The 22,251-nt window shown below is 30.9% G+C and overlaps 2 protein-coding genes across 3 annotated transcripts; one reads left to right on the top strand and one right to left on the bottom strand.

Moving 5' to 3' along the window:
- The first annotated feature begins 361 nt into the window (after nt 1-361).
- On the top strand, nt 362-6,096 carry LOC149381411 (WAT1-related protein At1g09380-like). Its single transcript, XM_089601348.1, has 7 exons — nt 362-552; nt 2,553-2,615; nt 3,194-3,310; nt 3,741-3,996; nt 4,574-4,732; nt 5,361-5,512; nt 5,919-6,096. The coding sequence occupies exons 1-7, from the start codon at nt 362-364 to the stop codon at nt 6,094-6,096; spliced, it is 1,116 nt and encodes a 371-aa protein (XP_089457474.1).
- A 415-nt stretch (nt 6,097-6,511) lies between these two features.
- Nucleotides 6,512-9,051, bottom strand: LOC149381410 (uncharacterized). Of its 2 annotated transcripts, XM_089602065.1 has the most exons (4): nt 8,886-9,051; nt 8,744-8,810; nt 7,801-7,923; nt 6,512-7,694 (listed from the first exon to the last, which is right to left on the bottom strand). In XM_089602065.1, the coding sequence occupies exon 4, from the start codon at nt 7,618-7,620 to the stop codon at nt 6,865-6,867; it is 756 nt and encodes a 251-aa protein (XP_089458191.1). In that variant the 5' UTR covers nt 7,621-7,694; nt 7,801-7,923; nt 8,744-8,810; nt 8,886-9,051; the 3' UTR covers nt 6,512-6,864. The 2 variants fall into 2 exon arrangements, with proteins under 2 accessions (XP_089458191.1, XP_089458190.1); XM_089602064.1 differs by having other exon boundaries at nt 8,744-9,051.
- Between the last annotated feature and the right edge of the window lie 13,200 nt (nt 9,052-22,251).

The following is a 22,251-nucleotide window of genomic DNA, read 5'->3' as shown; positions in this document are numbered from 1 at the left end:
GAAAGTGCCTTTGGTGTTGTAGTGGCAATCAGTTTGGCCTTTATCTCATGCAAAGAGCACAAGTGTTGCACGAAATTATCATATTAATCATGATTTCCAATATGGCCATTCTTGCTTCTCCTTATTTTCATGCAAAGATTCGTTTAGCTTTCCGTTGCACATCTATCTCTAATATATATACTACTCTCATTCATTCCCTTACATTCATATCTCTCTTCATTTGATTCATATCTCTCTTTACAAATATAAGGCCGTTAGTTTCTTTCTTTCTTTGCTATATATCTAGCCTTCTATAGAGGTTATATATATAGTACTTGAAAGAAAGTAGCAAAAAAAATACTCAAATATATAATAAATAAACATGGTGAAAAACCCTAGGGTTAGTTCTTGTATGCCATTTTTGGTTATGGTTTTCGTTCAAATCGGGTACGCGGGAATGAACATAACGTCTAAGGTTGCCTTGGATTCGGGTATGAGTCCGTTTGTTCTCGTTGCATACCGCCAAATATTCGCAGCCCTAGCTATTGCTCCCATGAGCTTTTTTATGGAAAGGTATTAACTAATACGTCTGTATATACATTTAGTTCATGATTAGCTATCGTACATTGGTATTGGTAATTTTCATTTTAAGTTTATATTAAGTTTGATGATCATAGTACGTGTATATAATTGTATTTTGTGGTTTAATTTGAAGTGTTACTAAGATATTTATACTATCGTTCGAGGTTTTATTATATCATGCTTATTTAACTGATTTAAATTTTCTGGATGTAATATATTTATTTATATATTCTAATCTAATGAATGATCAATAATCCCCATAATAAACAACTGATCCTTCTTCTTCTTCTTTTGTTCATTATAATTTGCGTTAAAGTATTGTTCGTTGTAATGAAAAAAGTTTGATTGATAACTGATACGTAAATAAAAATATTTTAAGTGGATTATTTAAAGTAAGATAAAATAAATCCAATCTCAATTGTGAAATAAGGCTTAAGTAGCTAGAATATAATGATCTTAACTTTTATTTTTCCTTTGAAGTTTAAGATCAGTATTATACCCAAGTTTGTGATCCATAACAGAATTCGATGGAAGAAAAGTTATATATATAAGTAATTATTAGGCTGAAGATTTAGTTAGAAGTTAGAATTAAAATTCTTAATATTAGCGCGTTTTAGGTCTTGATCAAGAAAATATAAATTTTACAATCTTCTAGTTAATATGAAACCCTTTTTTTAGGTCTTGTCTAATGGCATTCTTCGTAAGACAGAATTGCCAATCAATTCCTGGAAAGTGTGTACTTTATTCTCAAGTTTTTATTTATTTATTTATTTTCATTTCCTTTATCAATTAATGCCAAATTATTGTTGCTATATGACTATAGGTTTGATATACAGACAAATCTTACGCGGAAAATTATCAAATTATGTACATTTTCCATTACTGAAATTATAAGAACTGTGTTCTTTTTTTTTTCTTGTATTGCACGAAAAACTATATTTATACTAAAAAAAAGACATACCTATAGTTTTTTTGGCTGCTCTCTTTTAATTTTTTGCTCAAACTCTTGATGAAATAACGCAGGAAATAAGTGGAGACCTAGCTACATAAACATTGCGTATAAACTGATTTAGTCACCAAAAACCTAGTACTATAATTAATTCTTTACTTAAAAGAAATAGAATAAAAGAGCATTGCTATTTGACACCGTCCTGAATTTGGACGACCAATACAACGTGTGACAAGTGGACAATTTTAAATAGTTTTTTTGGTGTTTATTACTTTTGGTGGGGTAATCGTGAGAGTCGTGCATCGTGTCAAAAATCATTCCCGAGAATAAAATATGAAGGCAATTATATAATTAATAAGCTAGCACAGAAAGACGTGTGGAAAGCCTGATCATTGTATATTTCAGTTACAAGTCATATTTTTCCTCGTTTATATATACAACGAAAAACACACTTAAAGCCTGAAATCTGAAACGTAATCAATCGCAAATAATATATCTTCTAGGGAATGGATGGAAGACTACAGGTAATCGTGCCCTATATTAATTAATTCAATAAAAATATGATTTATTGAAAGCATTTGCCAATATACTTTTTGTTTATATATTCTACGTAATCAAATATGGCGCCTTGCATGTTGCATGTGAACTTTCCACTTGAAACTTCAATGTAACATTTTTCGAAAAGAAAGATTAGTTATATGTTAGTTTTGTTGAAAACTATAATCAATCAGAACCCATGGTGTAAATGTGTAACAATCTAGAGTAAAATATTCATGATATTAATTTACATTATTTGCACATACATAATCAACTAAGCATGTTTGTAGGGTAGTATTATTAAAAAAAATAGCATAAATTATTAGGAATATAAAGACAAGTAATAACTAATATGTAGTTTGTAGGTAATTGCCAATAAGAACAATTTAAGCTATTAGCAAACTTTTTTTTACGGTTAGCCAATTGTAATATGTGGCCATTTAATTATTTATAAATATTTGTAATGATAATCAAATTAAATTTTTTTTCTTCTTAATATTGGCAGGAACATCTGGTCCAATCTGACTATGTCCATTTGTTTCCGCATTCTTTTATGCTCGTTGACTGGGTAAGACTATTCTCTCTCTCTCTCTCTCTCTCTCTCTCTCTCTCTCTCTCTCTCTCTCTATATATATATATATATATATATTTGTGCGTGTGTGTATATGTTATGGTGGGATTAATTACATGTACCTAAAGTAAGGACATGCTAGCTATACATTAAGTTCCACACAAGTCTGACTTTGCCATGAATATTATCAGATGTTTCATATAAGTTCCTAATTTCAAGTATGGGATTGGAAAAAAAAAATCATCTATGTCCCTTATAATATTTTAGAAAATATATCTTAAATTTAAAAGTAGAATATTTGAATTTAAAGATAAAATAGTTATAATTGTTTTCGTGTGATTATAAAATTATAGATTAGTAGTCATATTTTCAATTATTATGTAGAAATATAAGTTGGTTGATACTATAAATTTTTAGATTAATTATTTTTTGTGGTAATATGACTTTGTCTCTTTTAGTATATACTTATGAGGGACGAAGTGTGACGGTGAATCTAAGTGTATTAATGTAACTTATCTTATATATTATTCATTAGCGATCTTATTTTTATCTAATCTAGTATTTAAAAATTGCAGAGCCGTGGCAAACCAAGTATTCTACTTTGTGGGTTTAAAATACTCGTCAGCAATAATAACAAGTGCATTGTCTAATATCCTCCCAGCAGTCACATTTATCCTAGCCGTTATTTTCAGGTAATTGCTAATCATATATGCCTTCTTATTTTCTAATTGCAAAAATCTAACATTTTTCAAAAATGAATTTTAAATATCTCTTAAGTATTATTTAAGAAAAATTATACAAAATAGTCATTTGAAACTTATTGATTAGCAAAATAGTCAAAATTATTTCAACTTTTCAGCAAACTAGTCAAGTTTACGTTTTCAAAAAAAATATACACCCAAAATTAAAATTTTTGACGATTATAATAAACAATTTATCACTTGAAAAAAAATTAATTTTGAGGTCAATTTTTTTTTTTCAAACCAGAGTATTGCACATTTTTGTTATTTCACTAATTTTAGACAAGTGTTTGCTATTTTGTAAATTCATGACTTTAAATTAGCTATTTAGCTAAATCAACCTTTTATTTATAATCAAGAATTACAATTATAATGTGTGTAGACAAGAATCAGCGGAGATAAAGAAGAAGGAAGGGATTGGGAAGATAGTGGGAACAACGCTGTGTGTGGGCGGAGCAATGTTGTTGTCGTTTTACCAAGGAGAGACCATTGGCTTGGGAGAGCTGAATTTGAATTGGTCGTATCTTGAGACAGCCAAACAAAGTGGAGCTTCTAACTCTGCACCCACAAATCCACTCATAGGCCCTATTTTTGTCATACTAAGCACCGTTGGTTGGGCTGCATGGTTCATCATTCAAGTAAGTATTATTATGGGAAATGGTCGTAATAATCATTTATTTATGATAACATTTGTCACAAAATAATTAGTTTTTGTGACAACATTGTCACAAAATATATTATTATTATTTTTTACAAATATGTAAATTTAATTTTTAATATTTTTTATTGATTAGTTTCATTTACTCAACAGTTTATATTTCTTACATTTTCCAATTATGGCCTCAGCAAGTCACATAAGAAAACATCAATAATTGGATTCAACATGCAAGTATTAAATAGTATTTTTATTAAATATTTAAATAATTAGTAAGGTTGACGACCTACAAAATAGAAATCGGCTTACATAAAATTATAAAATAAATTTAAACTCCAAATTAAATATATTTTCTTACTAGATTTCCAATTTTCAAGAGCATCAATCAAAAACTTTAAAATACATATATTTTTTTCCACACCGATGCTTTATTTGAGCAAAAAAAAAAAAAAAAAAAAAAAAAAAAAAAAAAAAAAGAAGAAGAAAATACAATTAACATGGTGTTGATTTTAGTATACCATCATTTATCAGATAGTGAAATATTGATGAAATTTGTTTAGGCGGGGATGAGCGAGGAGTTTCCGGCCCCATACACGACCACTGCAATGATGTGTATGATGTCGAGCGTCGAGTGCGGAGCCATCGCTCTTGTCGTTGATCATCGGATGTCAGCTTGGTCGTTGCGCAGCACTGTCAACCTCGTAGCTGCTCTCTATTCGGTATTACCCTAATTACTAACTTTATTATATGACAAATGCTAGGCAAAACTATAGTTTTCTCTTTTCCTGCTTACCATATGCTCGTTCTTTTGTTAACCAAATCAATAATTAACTTGAAATTGCATGTGATGTGATTACTGTGTTTTTAAATTTGTACGCAATAATAGTGTCTAAAGTTTTTATCACGAAAATAGTATTCCGAAGCTATTATAAAACAAAATCTTGATGCTTACAGATTTTAGATTAAAAAATTTGTTTGTTGTTTTGGATTTAAATTTTTTCTTTTACTGTTTATTAAAAAAAAATTATAATAGTTTTAAAAACTACTATTTTGAAATATTAAACTTTAAAAATAATCTTCCTTTTATTAAGAGATTTACACTACGAAAATGTAGAATTTGAAACTAGACCAGTGTACTAATGCTTTTGCAAGACCCTTTTTAGATTATGGAAGCAATTTCAACCTGGCTTTTAGATTTTTGCTATTAAAACAATGAAGAACCGATATAAATAGTCGGAATTAAGAATTGCACCCCTAAACCTAAAAATAAAAAAATCCATTTTGTGTGTGACATAATTGTATTTTAATGATTTCGTCCTTTAACTTTTACTTTTGTCTAATTAACAGGGAATAATGGGCTCGGCAGTGGCATTTTTCCTTACTTCTTGGAGTATACAGAGAAAAGGTCCTCTGTACGCGTCTGTATTTAGCCCTCTTCTTCTCATTGTTGTCGCCATTCTTAGCTGGGCTCTTCTCTCTGAGAAAATTTATGTTGGCACGTAAGTTCATTATCATTACCATACCTACTTTAGTTTGATCTTACTCGCCAGCAAATTTTGAAAGAAAAAAAGAAATTTTTTCTTCTTCTTCTTCTAGGTAAAGACATATATATGCTTGTGAAAAACTGTCCCGAATCTATAGGGCAAGGAATTAAGCTGTCAATATAATGAAACTTTAACAAAGATATTGTCCTGTACTTTTATCAATAGAACAATGTCCTATCACTACTATGGTGTCTATGGGCTATGGAGGGACTTTTTATCCTTTTTTGACCTAGGTGGCCCCATAATATATCCTTTACATGAGTTTTTTTTAAAAAAAAAAAAAATCTATTTTACCCATGAATTATCACAAATTTATTTTATTTATCACTAGCTATAACACTGAGACTTGATGTTGATGCAGTGTTCTGGGGTCCATCTTGATAATTGGTGGGCTCTACACAGTTCTGTGGGGTAAGAACATTGAGATGAAACGTGAGAGCTTTATTAAAGCCAACGTTGAAATCATCATGCCCTCAAAGCAAACAGACGGTGCAAATGGGTTGAAGAATAATGATCTGGAATTGCAAATCACAACTTAAAATAATGAAAAGTCATAGGGATTCGCACTCAGATGGCAAATGACAATATATCTTAAAGTTTGAGACCTCGATATGGATGTTATGAGGCTGTTTCTTTTTGTGTGAATTGGGGCTATTTGCTGTAATGCCCTGTTGTACTTGGGTTTGTTATGTGTGTATGTAAACTTCTCTTAACTCCGATCATATATGGGTGTGAGTCTAATATCACCATTTAGCTCTAAATTGAAAGGATAATTACAACTTGGTGTATGACAATGGGATACTTAACTTGGTGTATAAACATCTCTAGTATAAATTATCCAGCTTTCATTTTTTTTTTTTTAAAGTATGAATGACTCTTCTAACATTCAGATAATACTGAAATATCAGGCAAGGTAGTTAGACACTATTTTGAAAGTCACAGCTGAATGCAAAATTCATAATAATGACCACCAAAATTCAATAAACCTCCCCACAAGATAATAACTACAAATATCTAAAACATGAAACTAAGACAATTGGTGTGTGAGCACAATGTTAATAACCAACTTTCCACTTCATTCTTTTTCCAAACTCAGCAAAGGCTTTTTTCTTTCTTTCCTTCCTAAGCTAACAGATGAAAAATGATCCACAAAACTGAACCAAATCAGCCTAGGAAACTTGTCAAGAAATCAAACAGAGCACAGACACACATGTATGTATGGAAGTAAATAAATAAAAAAATTAATATATATATATATATATAGAGAGAGAGAGAGAGAGAGAGAGAGAGAGAGAGAGAGATTTGTGCTACGAGACGTTAAGGAGGGGGTGATGGGACGAAGCTGAGTCGGCGAGACGGGACTGCAATTCGGCGACCTTGAGAGAGAGCTCGGCTTTGTGTTCCTTGTAGCTGTGAAGCAAGTAGTCCTTCCCTTGAAGAACCTCCTTCAACTCCCCGAGCTCTCTTCTGAGCATCTCGACCTTCTCTCCCTCGGAGCCGCCCACGCAGTGGTCCGCGATGGCCTTCCTCAGCCTCTGGACCTCCCTCTCCGACTCGAACGCGTCTCTGTTCGCCTCCTCGAGCTGGGCCTCGAGATGGGCCGACCGACCCAATTGGGCCTGAAGCTCCGCGATCCGGTCCTGCATCTCCGATATCATCTCGTCTCTCCGCCTCAGCTGTTGCCTCAGCTTCAGGATCGCGTCCCGCTTCGTGAAGAGGTCTGCGGACCCGCCGGAGTCCGAGGCGCACGGGGAACCGAACCCCATTGTCGCCGGAATCCGGTGGCCGTTCGGCGCGAGCTCGAGGCGGTCCGGCGAGGTCGCCCATATGACCCCGTTCTCGGCCGGGACGAACGCTGAGGTCGCCTCCTCGTCCTTCGGATCTTCTTCTCCGCGGCGGTGGCTTCGGCTTCGGCTCCGGCGAGATGATGCCGTGGTGTCGCTGTCATCGGAGGCTTGCCTGAGCTTGTAGCCAAGGCGGATCGAGAGAGTGCTGAGCAACGCGCCGCCGGCGATCAGAATCCAGTTCGGCCCGTCCACCGGTTTCCTCGTTTTGCTTTTCATTCTCGTGTGTAATGATCACGCCGACATTGCTTGAATCCGAGTCTCGAATCCCGTTTCAATGAATGGTGTATATTCTGTTGGTTGATATCACAATTGTTACAAGAATATATACAGCTCTACCTACCCTCTCTCTTTTTTCATCACTAAAAGTTTGGTGCAAACTGTTGAAATTCAACTAACCTTCAAAACCGTTGAGATTGAGAAACGCAACCGAAAGCCCAAAAATGAGGCTGACAAGCCAACGATCCCGTCACTCTTTCACCACTTTCAATAACCAATGACTTAATCTCCAGAATTATTAGCCTGAAAAAACAGAAGGTAATCAAACATCCAATGTCAAAGCCAGAATTTAAGGCAATTCGATGAAAATAAACATACAAGAAACCATCCAACACCTTTTTTTTACAGTGAAAATAAAGAAATACGTCACAGCTTGAATATTCCATCCGTTTGTAAAAAAAAAAGGGTTTCTAGCTATGTCATTTTCAAACCCAAATAAACATGATTATTGATGCTTAACTTTTAGGTGACTGAGTCCATTAGTGATTACTGTCTGTTGGACTAGTCTATTAGTGATTTTGGAAATGAGTCACGGTGATAATTAAGGCATAGAATTGAACGCTTCTTTCAGACAAGGTATACACCTTATTTTAAACTTATTCATTGCTGCCCCAAATATTTTAAACCCATTTCCGTTAGATGACTTGGATGGATGACACAGTGTGGGTATAATATCTACATCAAATCTTAAATAAACTGTGAATAACTCACAACAAATAACTAGAGTCCTTACTGTGAACTAAACGAGTAGTGAAAATTAGGGTAAAGTATATCTCAACGTGATTCCGATTCAGATTCAACTTGAGAGAATAGCCTAAAAGCGATTAGGTAAAATAATGTATGGGGATAAGACTTAAATAATTAAAAAATGAGGTTCCCTTCCCAGATCATTTATAATAAACATATTGTTTCAAAAGCAAAAACCAACAACAAAGAATCAGGAATTTCAAGGCAAGTATCCAAGAATCAGACTCCATTTTCATGATTTCAACTCGGAATCTAAAAGCCACAGTTTAAAATCCTAAATCGGACCAAAACAAAGAAATCAATGATTTTATTTTACCTTAATAAGAAAATGAGCAATCACGAGCTTAAAATCCTTCCTTCCGCCTTGAATCACCGTCGAAACCCTCAGAGAACAAAAACCCCCAATCTATTCAAACGCAAGAAGGAAGAGGAAGAAGACGAGATGAAGAAGAACCTACCACGCACGCGAGCTCCGACCACCTCATTTTCCTTCTCTCTCTCACTCTCACTCTCTACTCTCTCTCTCTCTCTCTCTCTCTCTCTCTCTCAAATCGCCTCTGCGATTCTTTCTTATTTTTCCCCTCTGCGCCAGAAGTAACGAACCAACGAAAGGTAAAGACCACTTAAAACAATTCTTTAAAAAAGGTTATTAAGATATATAGCACGGTGAATTGGTATATAATCCATCTTTGATTAATTTCTTGTAAATACTTAAGTTAACTTAATAACAGATTAATAAAAGATTTATTTAACTCAGCTAAACATGTAAAAAGTAGCTAATAAACTGCCACGTATGCAAGTTGGCTATTTACAAAGTATTTAAAAAATGTTGGTTAATTTACAATTCCTATAGTTTAGATGGCTTACGTAGCCAATTTTTTTTTAAAAAAAAATACTTATAAACCCTTCCTTTTATTAAAGTTATTGATAAAAGATAATAATTCTTATTATTAAAAAATGGGGCCTGGTCCAAAGCGTTTGGACTTTGGACACCATAGGAGTAAATATGTGGCTGATTTTATATTACTACTATATTTTCAAATTAGAAAGATCTAAAAGTGTTTTAGTCTGAGGGAAATACCACTAGCGTGAAAGTGGCACATATTTAAAATATTTTCAAATATGTGCCACTTTCACTAGCGTGTCTTTCATTGTTTAACGGATTTGTTTTCCGGAAGTTAACGAAAGTGGTATTTCCGTTAAGCAATATTTTGACTTAATGGAAGAGAAATTTCATTTTATAAACCTAAAAATTAACAAAATATCAAGGCTAGACCTCGTATTTAAAAAAAATCTAAAAATTGACTTTTGTCCATATTACGGACACAAATACTCTTTTAAACAAATAAGCTAAACTATCTTCTCAATCCCACACTCGGTCTTTCACGCTCGATTTCGACGAGATACAACTAAATTCGACGAGATACGAGAGAATCTGACGAGCTATGACGGTCTAGGATGGCAAAGTGTCACGTGAATTTAACTTTCATCGCTTAAAATGCTCAAAAAGTATGAATTTTATCGCATCGTAAATTATCGTACACTATCATATATTATCGTACATTATAACGCAATTTTATTTGTATGAATTTTATCGTACATTATAATTATAATGTATCGTATCTCATCATATTATATCGTACATTATCATACGGTATTGTATATTATCATACATTATAATATATCACATTATATTGTACCGAACATTATCATATGTTATAATTATAATGTACATTATAATATCTCAATATAATGTACGATAATGTATGATATAGTATGATGAGATAACAAATACATTATAATTATAATGTACGATAAATTTCATACAAATGAAATTGTGTTATAATGTACGATAATATACGATAGTGTATGATAATGTACGATGTTATACGATAAAATTCAAAATTTTGGGCATTTTAAGCGACGAAGGTCAAATTCACGTGAAACTTTACCATTGTAGGTCATTATAGCTCGTCGTATTCTCTCGTATCTCATCGAATTTAGTTGTATCTTGTTGGAATCGAGCGTGAAAGACCGAATGAGTGATTGAGAAGATAGAGAGTAAAAGTGAAATGAGATTATTTGTTTAGAAGGGCATTTGTGTCCGAAATAGGAACAAAAGTCCATTTTTAGTTATTTTAAAATATGAGGTCTAGTCTCGATATTTTGTTAACTTTTAGGTCCACAAAATGAAATTTCTCTAATGGAAGGGGTAATTTCCGGTTTTTAATTAAAAATAATAATTAATAAGAGACAAATAATATTAGCCGTTAGATGTGTAATTATCAACGGTTCATAAATTTTTTAATTAAAAAATACAAATACAACTGACTAATGGAAGTTAAAAGAAGGAATGTCTTCCGATAGCATTCTTCCACTTTCAAAAACACTATTGGAAGAGTTTCTTCCGATACCGTTAGCTACGGAATTGATACTTCCGTGAGGCACAAAAAAGCAAATGAAAGTCTTCCTTCCATTAAGTTCCGTATTGTTAGCCAGCATGAGTGTAGTTACAAACATGTAACTAATAGTGACAAAATTGACACTTTTAGTTATTTGTTTATAACTAAACATTCTTAGGCCTGTCTAATTAAAAAAGGAATAGTAATATGAAATAACCAACATATTTATTTATACCTATGTATAATTCTATTAAAAATTAGTAGTTTCAATTGATGAGGTATGAATTTAGTTATCAATTAAATATTGAGAGTAAGATTGAGAAAAATAAAAGTTAATTAACATTGAGAATAAAAATGTTATAAGTAATGCTTAGCAAAATTACAAAAGATAAATATATAGTTGTCCTATGATCAAATACAATCAACTATTACTGATGGTACTTTTTTTCTATATTGTCTAAATACTTGCCAAATCTAGACAAGTAAAATAGTTTCTTAAAATACAACTTTCAAAAACTTCATAAATAACCTACATTATATATCTATAATAATAATAATAAAAAATTGTAATTTAGGGCAAGTTATTAAAAAAAATGCTTGATACTAACTTTATTATTTTTTTTTAATATATGCATTGGATATGAAATAAGTTTTAGTTAATTGAAACTTGTTTTGCGTATTTTATTTTTCTATAACAGACATCAAAAGTAATGATAGATATAGATATGAATCATATGTAGTAAATGTTTATATGATTTACTAATGTTAAGAAAGAAAAAAATCAGTGGGTCTACTAGGAACATCAATTGGTATTTTAAGACTTTAAGTTGAAGAGCTGGGGTTGTCTTTGCAGCGATATTGATCTTTGATGTCCAACAACTTCATGTATAAATTCATATTTTTTTTGAGGCAGCTCCAAAATTACACATATACACATAAAGAACGAACAATGAAAGTGAATGAAACAAGGTAGACAAAGTTAATTAATTTTTTTTTTACTTTTTAATGATGCCACAACCATATATTCTAAAGTTCATTAGAAAATGGATATAGGTTTCCAGACTACTAATTGAACAAACTTTAACTAAACATCACAGTATTTTGATAAGATATTGTTCGTGAATCTTAAAGTTTGGGGGAAAATTAGAGAAATAAAGGAGTGTAATGTTTTTGTGAACCTTATAATTTGAGGAAAAATGAACTAACCTTGAATTCATAGGAGAGCAGAAGAGATAATGATATCTCAGCTGAGATAATACTAGAAGTTGTAATTAGATGAAGTTGGACAAGATATTTTCGTAAATTTTAGGTAAATAGCCACGTCTATATATTTACACGTGTAAATTAACATAAATACATCTTTTTATTTCAATGAAAGGGTAAATCAGGAATGTCACATCATCGTTTTGATTATTTATTTAAAATTTACGAAACGTTGGTTATATAATAATTTCAAAAATGTTTGTTAATTACCTAATTTTTTGTTCTATTACTCATTGTGGCGCTCTTGCTATTCCTAATTTATTTAGATGAATGTTTCAGTTTTAAATTGCAGTTGTTGGCTACTCTACATAACATGACCAATAATTATGTAAACAAATGTATGGCTTAATGGTAATAAATGTATTTATATGGAATAATTTTTTAAAGGAACTAAACAATATTAAAAGTAAAATGCAAGAAAGCTTCAACTCAACTAATTTATATTATTTGTATTAAAAACGAATTTATATTATTTCGTGTTCTATTTTAAAAATTTAAACATGGGCACTGCAGCGAAATAGCCAAAATGAAACTATGAAATTTGTTTTCAGCCTATGTATCACAATTTTTAGGAAAAAAGCCAACAAACTTATGTGGCAATAATTAAGGTCTGATTTACCCTTATTTATTAACAAATTCGTCACTTTCTCTCTCCAATTTTTTTCATACATTTTTTTTACATAAAAACTTCAAAAAACGATATCTATCTCATATGAACTCGAAATTGAGTGATTCCAAATCCTACGGATTCGTGACGCCGAGATCTTAAAAAATAGATCTATTGTGTTTGATGAAAAATCATGTTTAATACCATAGATGTAGAAAAATCATGTTACTACCTTAAATATAAAAATAAATGGAAATTTTTAAAATGGCCTAGTTACTTACAAATCTCTTTAAACATTTCCTATTTTTCGAATCAAAATTAAGTTTGGAATGGCTTTTTTGTCCAATGTTTTTCCCCTTGTATTAAAATAACAAACAGAATACTCGCGCGTTGCTGCTAGATGTTATTGATGATAAACGATTGTTTGAAGTATTTCATTATATTTTGTGAAAATAAATATGATACTAAATATTTATAAATAATAAATTATTTTTTTTAAACATTAATAGCATGTTCGTTGTTTTTATTTTGTCGTTACGGAGAGAAATTTGATTTTAGAGATGTTTTTTTTACCTCGTTTAAAGGTATTTCCTAATATTATAAATTTAGAATCTAATTTTTATTATATAAAATAATCAACCCATTAAAATAAGATGAATGAAAGGGTATAGAGTAAGAATCAATGCAAAAGCTATAATAGAATTAATAAAATATACATGTTTTATATGGACCTTTTACACTTTTAAAATACACATGAATTGTGCCGAAATTAAGTCTATTTCATTTTTTAATATAAAAGACATTAATAATCAAATAGAATAATTTTTATATATAAATGTATGACTTGCAAAATTGGAATATAAAAAATGAAACATAATGTAACAAAAAAATGATACTAATTGTTTGTAAAGTAATACATACCATTAAAAGTTTACGTACTTGGATGTAAGTATGGAATACAAAAAAATAATACAAATTATTAAATATATATTCAAAAGAATATTTTGAAAGTAATCATTCCTTAATTACTCTTTCTGATGTGTTCTGGTGGAAAATAATAAATAAATACCTGAAAATAAAACATAATTGTCAATAAATAAATAAATAAATTGACATTATAAAAATAGTGATTTATAAAAATGTAGAATTACTACTTACCTTTTTCATCTTCGAATGTCATAATTATATGATCCGCTCTTATATCATGATTCACCCATATTTTGCAAATTAATAATCATAAGAATTGTAGTTATTTGAATAGTAGATTTGTAATCAAATGTTAAATTAAATTGTGTAAAATTTCTTTGTAAACATTATTTTTTACATGATTGTCATATTTTCTCACAACATCAGTTATTAATACATGCAGGGGCGGAGCTACGTGGGGACCAGCGGGTGCACGGGTCCCCACTGGCTCGGGACAAAAAAAAATTAATAGGTTTAATTATACTTATTAAAAAAATTAAATAATAAATATTAATAAATATAATAGGTACACTAATATTGTGACAAAGTTGTTGCAGCTCAAATGGTCAAAGTCTAAGGGAATAGTTGGCAGTGTCCCAAGTTCGAATCCCAGGCTGGACGAAAATTAGCTTTTTATTTTTTCTAATACAAACAGCAGCGTTTTTAAGAGAAAAGTCCAAAAAAATATTCATTAACAAGTCTTTTTTTTTTTTTTTCAAGTCTTTTTTAATCTTCAATGTTAAAAAAACTCCAAATAGCAACCATACACTTTTTTTTCTTCTAGTTTCTCATTTCAACTCTTCTCCTTTCTTGTTTAAACTCAGATGGAATGGGAGATTGAGTACCTCGCTAAAGGTTTGCGACAAAATCTTTTCAGTGGGTTTTGTCATATCACATTTCTAAGTATTAATTTGTTATACTAGGTTTATTCATAGCATGAATTAGCAACAGACACTTTTCACTCCACGACGTATTCCTTCAGAGAAAGCAAAAAGGTAATTTTCTCTCTTTATTATCACCCCTTGGTAAAAAAAAATATCTCACACACACACACATACACTCTATTTAAATTGCCGAAGAAACACTCTCTCATTCACACTACTTCTATTGCATTGCCAAAGAAACTCTCTTTCTCTCTTACTCTCTATACACTTTGGCGATGGGCTCTCGTGGTGGAGAAGAAGGTTCGAAATGGCTCCAAATCGATTCAGTTACGGGCAGGGGCGGAGCTACGTGGGCACCAGCGGGTGCACGGGTCCCCACTGGCTCGGGACAAAAAAAAATTAATAGGCTTAATTATAATTATTAAAAAAATTAAATAATACATATTAATAAATATAATAGGTACACTAATATTATGACAAAGTTGTTGCAGCTGAAATGGTCAAAGTTTAAGCGAATAGTTGGCAGTGTCCCAAGTTCGAATCCCAGGCTGGACGAAAATTAGCTTTTTATTTTTTCTAATACAAACAGCAGCGTTTTTAAGAGAAAAATCCAAAAAAATATTCATTAACAAGTCTTCTTTCATCTTCAATGTTAAAAAAACTCCAAAAAGCAACTATACACTTTTTTTTCTTTTAGTTTCTCATTTCAACTCTTCTCCTTTCTTGTTTATCATTAACAAGGTAAATGTTTAATATATGATTCATATGTGCATTGCTCATTTTGTATTTTTATTATTAGAGTTCTCTAATCTTTTAATGCATACTATGTGTTTGATGAAAGTCCCAAATGAATTTTTCTTTATAAGCAATTTATTGTTTGCTCAGTTATTATGGAATTGACCTACTTATTTATGTTCTTATTTAGCTGTGACTTTTATATTTATTCGCTAAATTATTATTTTAATTACGTATATAATGAAGTAGTCTGCAATTAAATTATTTTATTCGCTATACATTTAGCATAGTTTACTCCATAAAAGTAGTCGTATATTGGTGATTTGATAATGCCTCTATGAAACTAAAACTCAATCCATGTTGCCATTTTAAAAAAAAAATACAATCTTATCTTATAACACTATTAAATTAGCCAATGATATTGTTACATTATTTTATTTACTATTTAAAATGTTTGCCTTGGTTAAAAAAATCGACATCAAGGATCACAAACCCTAATGAGAAGAAACGATTTTACCGAGAAGTGGCTTCAATTGCGGAGTTTGGTCGGAATTTCAGTATATTAAATCTACGCTAAATATATAACTTTTTTTTTTTTTGTAAACCTATTTTTGAAGGATACTAAAGATCTTAATCTTACAACTTTGAGGACAACTTCAATCTTAGTAGTCGATTTAAATGCATTCATACTTTTGGTATATATGGCTTAAAACTCATTCCCAAAAAATGTTAGATCATATTACATAATTATTATAACCATTTATTTATTAAACTCAGATGGAATTGGAGATTGAGTACCTGGCTAAAGGTTTGCGACAGAATCTTTTCAGTGGGTTTTGTCATATCACATTTGTAAGTATTAATTTGTTAGACTAGGTTTCTTCATAGCATGAATTAGCAACAGACACTTTTCACTCCACGACGTATTCCTTCAGAGAAAGCAAGAAGGTAATTTTCTCTCTTTATTATCACCCCTCGGTAAAAAAAAAATCTCTCTCACACACACACATACACTCTATTTAAATTGCCGAAGAAACACTCTCTCATTCACACTACTTCTATTGCGTTGCCAAAGAAACTCTCTTTCTCTCTTACTCTCTATACACTTTGGCGATGGGCTCTCGTGGTGGAGAAGAAGGTTCGAAATGGCTCCAAATCGATTCAGTTACGGGCAGGGCCGGAGCTACGTGGGCACCAGCGGGTGCACGGGTCCCCACTGGCTCGGGACAAAAAAAAAATTAATAGGCTTAATTATAATTATTAAAAAAATTAAATAATACATATTAATAAATATAATAGGTACACTAGTATTGTGACAAAGTTGTTGCAGCTCAAATGGTCAAAGTTTAAGGAAATAGTTGGCAGTTCTCCAAGTTCGAATCCCAGGCTGGACGAAAATTAGCTTTTTATTTTTTATAATACAAACAGCAGCGTTTTTAAGAGAAAAATCCAAAAAAATATTCATTAACAAGTCTTCTTTCATCTTCAATGTTAAAAAAACTCCAAATAGCAACTATACACTTTTTTTTCTTTTAGTTTCTCATTTCAACTCTTCTCCTTTCTTGTTTATCATTAGCAAGGTAAATGTTTAATATATGATTCATATGTGCAATGCTCATTTTGTATTTTTATTATTAGAGTTCTCTAATCTTTTAATGCATACTATGTGTTTGATGAAAGTCCCAAATGAATTTTTCTTTATAAGCAATTTATTGTTTGCTCAGTTATTATGGAATTGACCTACTTATTTATGTTCTTATTTAGCTGTGACTTTTATATTTATTCGCTAAATTATTATTTTAATTAAGTATATAATGAAGTAGTCTGCAATTAAATTATTTTATTCGCTATACATTTAGCATAGTTTACTCCATAAAAGTAGTAGTATATTGGTGATTTGATAATGCCTCTATGAAACTAAAACTCAATCCATGTTGCCATTTAAAAAAAAAAAATACAATCTTATCTTATAACACTATTAAATTAGCCAATGATATTGTTACATTATTTTATTTACTATTTAAAATGTTTGCCTTGGTTAAAAAAATCGGCATCAAGGATCACAAACCCTAATGAGAATAAACGATTTTACCGAGAAGTGGCTTCAATTGCGGAGTTTGGTCGGAATTTCAGTATATTAAATCTACGCTAAATATATGACTTTTTTTTTTTTTTTGTAAACCTATTTTTGAAGGATACTAAAGATCTTAATCTTACAACTTTGAGGACAACTTCAATCTTAGTAGTCGATTTAAATGCATTCATACTTTTGGTATATATGGCTTAAAACTCATTCCCAAAAAATGTTAGATCATATTACATAATTATTATAACCATTTATTTATTAAACTCAGATGGAATTGGAGATTGAGTACCTGGCTAAAGGTTTGCGACAGAATCTTTTCAGTGGGTTTTGTCATATCACATTTATAAGTATTAATTTGTTAGACTAGGTTTCTTCATAGCATGAATTAGCAACAGACACTTTTCACTCCACGACATATTCCTTCAGAGAAAGCAAGAAGGTAATTTTCTCTCTTTATTATCACCCCTCGGTAAAAAAAAAATCTCTCTCACACACACACATACACTCTATTTAAATTGCCGAAGAAACACTCTCTCATTCACACTACTTCTATTGCGTTGCCAAAGAAACTCTCTTTCTCTCTTTTTCTCTATACACTTTGGCGATGGGCTCTCGTGGTGGAGAAGAAGGTTCGAAATGGCTCCAAATCGATTCAGTTACGGGCAGGGGCGGAGCTACGTGGGCACCAGCGGGTGCACGGGTCCCCACTGGCTCGGGACAAAAAAAAATTAATAGGCTTAATTATAATTATTAAAAAAATTAAATAATACATATTAATAAATATAATAGGTACACTAATATTATGACAAAGTTGTTGCAGCTGAAATGGTCAAAGTTTAAGCGAATAGTTGGCAGTGTCCCAAGTTCGAATCTCAGGCTGGACGAAAATTAGCTTTTTATTTTTTCTAATACAAACAGCAGCGTTTATAAGAGAAAAGTCCAAAAAAATATTCATTAACAAGTCTTCTTTCATCTTCAATGTTAAAAAAACTCCAAATAGCAACCATACACTTTTTTTTTCTTCTAGTTTCTCATTTCAACTCTTCTCCTTTCTTGTTTATCATTAACAAGGTAAATGTTTAATATATGATTCATATGTGCATTGCTCATTTTGTATTTTTATTATTAGAGTTCTCTAATCTTTTAATGCATACTATGTGTTTGATAAAAATTCCAAATGAATTTTTCTTTTTAAGCAATTTATTGTTTGCTCAGTTATTATGGAATTGACCTACTTATTTATGTTCTTATTTAGCTGTGACTTTTATATTTATTCGCTAAATTATTATTTTAATTAAGTATATAATGAAGTAGTCTGCAATTAAATTATTTTATTCGCTATACATTTAGCATAGTTTACTCCATAAAAGTAGTAGTATATTGGTGATTTGATAATGCCTCTATGAAACTAAAACTCAATCCATGTTGCCATTAAAAAAATAAATACAATCTTATCTTATAACACTATTAAATTAGCCAATGATGTTGTTACATTATTTTATTTACTATTTAAAATGTTTGCCTTGGTTAAAAAAATCGGCATCAAGGATCACAAACCCTAATGAGAATAAACGATTTTACCGAGAAGTGGCTTCAATTGCGGAGTTTGGTCGGAATTTCAGTATATTAAATCTACGCTAAATATATGACTTTTTTTTTTTTTTGTAAACCTATTTTTGAAGGATACTAAAGATCTTAATCTTACAACTTTGAGGACAACTTTAATCTTAGTAGTTGATTTAAATGCATTCATACTTTTGGTATATATGGCTTAAAACTCATTCCCACAAAATGTTAGACCATATTACATAATTATTATAACCATTTATTTATTAAACTCAGATGGAATTGGAGATTGAGTACCTGGCTAAAGGTTTGCGACATAATCTTTTCAGTGGGTTTTGTCATATCACATTTATAAGTATTAATTTGTTAGACTAGGTTTCTTCATAGCATGAATTAGCAACACACACTTTTCACTCCACGACGTACTCCTTCAGAGAAAGCAACAAGGTAATTTTCTCTCTTTATTATCACCCCTCGGTAAAAACAAATCTCTCTCACACACACACATACACTCTATTTAAATTGCCGAAGAAACACTCTCTCATTCACACTACTTCTATTGCGTTGCCAAAGAAACTCTCTTTCTCTCTTACTCTCTATACACTTTGGCGATGGGCTCTCATGGTGGAGAAGAAAGTTCGAAATGGCTCCAAATCGATTCAGTTACGGTATACATGTAATCCATATGGTGATGTTGTTCTTGACAATGCAACATACATGAGTAAAAATATCAAAATCTAAGAATAAACGAACTTTTTTCAAAGATTGTTCTTGACTTATGTTTATTGTCATTGCATAGCATGTTTTCACAGGAAATTGTCTTCTTTTCAATGTGAAAGGCCATTTTGGTTCATGAGAAGTCATTTCAATACGTGGAATATTTACTTTTTCATTATAACTGTTTGAATTTATTATTCGATCTTTAATTATTTTATATGTTAATTGTGTTATTATTATGCTGGTTCCATTGCATAGAATTGTAGCTTGATTTAAATTTCTTAACAACATAATAGGAGTACCAATTTTGAGATGTAATTCGTGAGGTGGCATGCCTTTAAAATTAAGAGTGTTAAAAAATTCTGATGGATACAAAAGATTTAGATCATCTACATTATCAGTAGAGGATAATATGATATCATAACTATAATAAGTCTTAAGTTGTTGTGGAACCAAAGAAAGTATGTGGTTGTTGATATTATCTACTATTTTATTTGTTGGACACACGATAGCTCTTTCTTTAAAATAAGTTATATCATTGTAATTATTTAAAAAATCATCATATATTAATGAGGAAATAGATTCAATGGGATTTGATTCATAATGAATTATAAATTGATCTGGTAATTTAGTCCATGTAGCATCTTCATTTTCATGATCTTTAAGTCCTTCAACTGTTCCTTTTCCGACATCCAAATCCAATTTGAAAAATATTAAATATTTTGTTTTTCAACTTCAGTGATATTATTGCGTTTTAATCTCATATTTTCTGATAATTGTAATACACGAAAATGTGACTATAAGTAGGAATTAGTAATTGTTGCATCAATAATATCTTCTTTTGATCCATTTGTTATAATTGGTAATATTTGTCTAAAATCACCACCAAGTACGATTGTCATGCCTCCAAAAGGTTCATTCTTATTTTTTAGATCTTGTAATGTTTTGTCCAATGCTTCAAAACAATATTTATTAGTCATTGGTGCTTCATCCCATTAAATAATTGAAGTTTTTTCGATTAATGCACATAATTGAGTACCTTTTTTTATGTGACATGTAGAAAATTTATCTATCGACAAAGGTATTCGAAATCTTGAATGAGCTGTTCTTCCTTTAGGCAGTAATAATGAAGCTATTTCTGAAGACGCAACCGCTAAAATAATTTCATTCTTTGACCTTATTTTTGTAATGATTGCATTCCACAAATATGTTTTCCCCGTTCCTCCATGTCCATAAATGAAAAAAGTGTTATTAAGTTTTTCATGATAAGCTTTCAAAATTTCGACATAAATATATTTTTGTTGAGGATTCAAACTTTTTACTAACACTTCATTTTCTTTTTTTAATGCACTTACATCGTGGTTTAATTCCTCTCTCAAAAGTCTATTGTTTAAATCATCAACCAATGATCCAGTCGGAAGAGGCAAATTGAAATGTGATAGACTCGACGAATTCACGTTTAGAAGATTTTCTACTTCGTATAGAACAAAAATTTTTAAGTCTGTTTCAGGAATTTGAAAATTTGAACTGTGAAACAACTTTCTTGCTCTGTACACCACATCATCTGTCATTAGTTTCCAACATTTTTCAAACAAAGCATTTGGATCTCTGACATTGTAAAATAATAGCATAATAACAAATAAATTTCGAATTTGAGAGGACGAAGAGAAAAATGAAGTTTCGATTATAGATTCTTCCCATTCTTTATCATATCCTAATATTCCTAGTGCATAACATGCCGCTTGATTAGTTGGATATAATATGTTATTCACTGTACGTAATTCCTCGAAGCTAGTAACACCTTTTTTATGATTCAATAACAACTTTAGGTAATATAGTTCTCCAGGACTTGGATGTATATAAAAAGTCCGACCAATAGTGTGTCCTTTACACCGAGGATACCATTTTTATAATATGATTTCCAGACATTTTTTTTTTTGGAAATTCGTAATATTTAAGTTTTCTAGCATCTGGATCGTGTTTATGCATTTTCATCCATTCAGTGAACACTGTTTGCGTAATTCCAGGTCTATTCATAATATTTTCGAGTTTATCGCTTGATTTGAATGTAATATTTTGCATTGACGGTAAATGAATAGTTAATCTTTGGACAGCTGGATTTCAATGATGTATTGGATACTCAAATAATCTCCAAATACCTTCATATGGTGTTATATATCGACAATTTAAATATGCTCTTACTTCATCGACTTCTTGATAATTTATTATTCCAGTATTATCAACAACAACATTTTCTTCGATTACAACTCGAACTCTATCAGAACCTTTAGTTAAATATTTGAATAAATATTTAATTAGCATTGATTGAGAGCATACCTCAACATTTATATGAGCTTGAAATTTAAGTTATAAGTCTTTAGTATAAGGTACTACAAACCTGTTATCTAATTTGACTCTATGTCTTTCAACGGTAATATTGGTATCTCTTCGTTAATATTGAACAAAACCGTTCTCCTCAATTATTGTTTCAACTCCAAATTGTTTGGGAAAATGTTTTGAACAATTTGCTGTTTTCATACATTGAGCATTTTGTTTAGCAATTCCACATGGGCCATGCATCATAAATTCTACAACAAC

Source organism: Urtica dioica, chromosome 11 (genome assembly GCF_054948205.1).
Source record: "Urtica dioica subsp. dioica isolate 48M chromosome 11, U.dioica_male_clone48M_v1_H2, whole genome shotgun sequence".
Classification (NCBI taxonomy): domain Eukaryota; kingdom Viridiplantae; phylum Streptophyta; class Magnoliopsida; order Rosales; family Urticaceae; genus Urtica; species Urtica dioica.
Note: the sequence above shows the minus strand (reverse complement) of the source record. Positions and strands in the feature narration are given on the sequence as shown.

What these genes read in the sequence shown, in the direction of transcription:
- LOC149381411 (XM_089601348.1), top strand. Translation starts at nt 362, where the DNA reads ATGGTGAAAAACCCTAGGGTTAGTTCTTGTATGCCATTTTTGGTTATG. An exon ending in ATCCTAGCCGTTATTTTCAG is followed by an intron (nt 3,311 to 3,740) that starts GTAATTGCTAAT and finishes TAATGTGTGTAG; the next exon opens with ACAAGAATCAGCGGAGATAA. An exon ending in TCGTAGCTGCTCTCTATTCG is followed by an intron (nt 4,733 to 5,360) that starts GTATTACCCTAA and finishes TCTAATTAACAG; the next exon opens with GGAATAATGGGCTCGGCAGT.
- LOC149381410 (XM_089602064.1), bottom strand. Translation starts at nt 7,620, where the DNA reads ATGAAAAGCAAAACGAGGAAACCGGTGGACGGGCCGAACTGGATTCTG.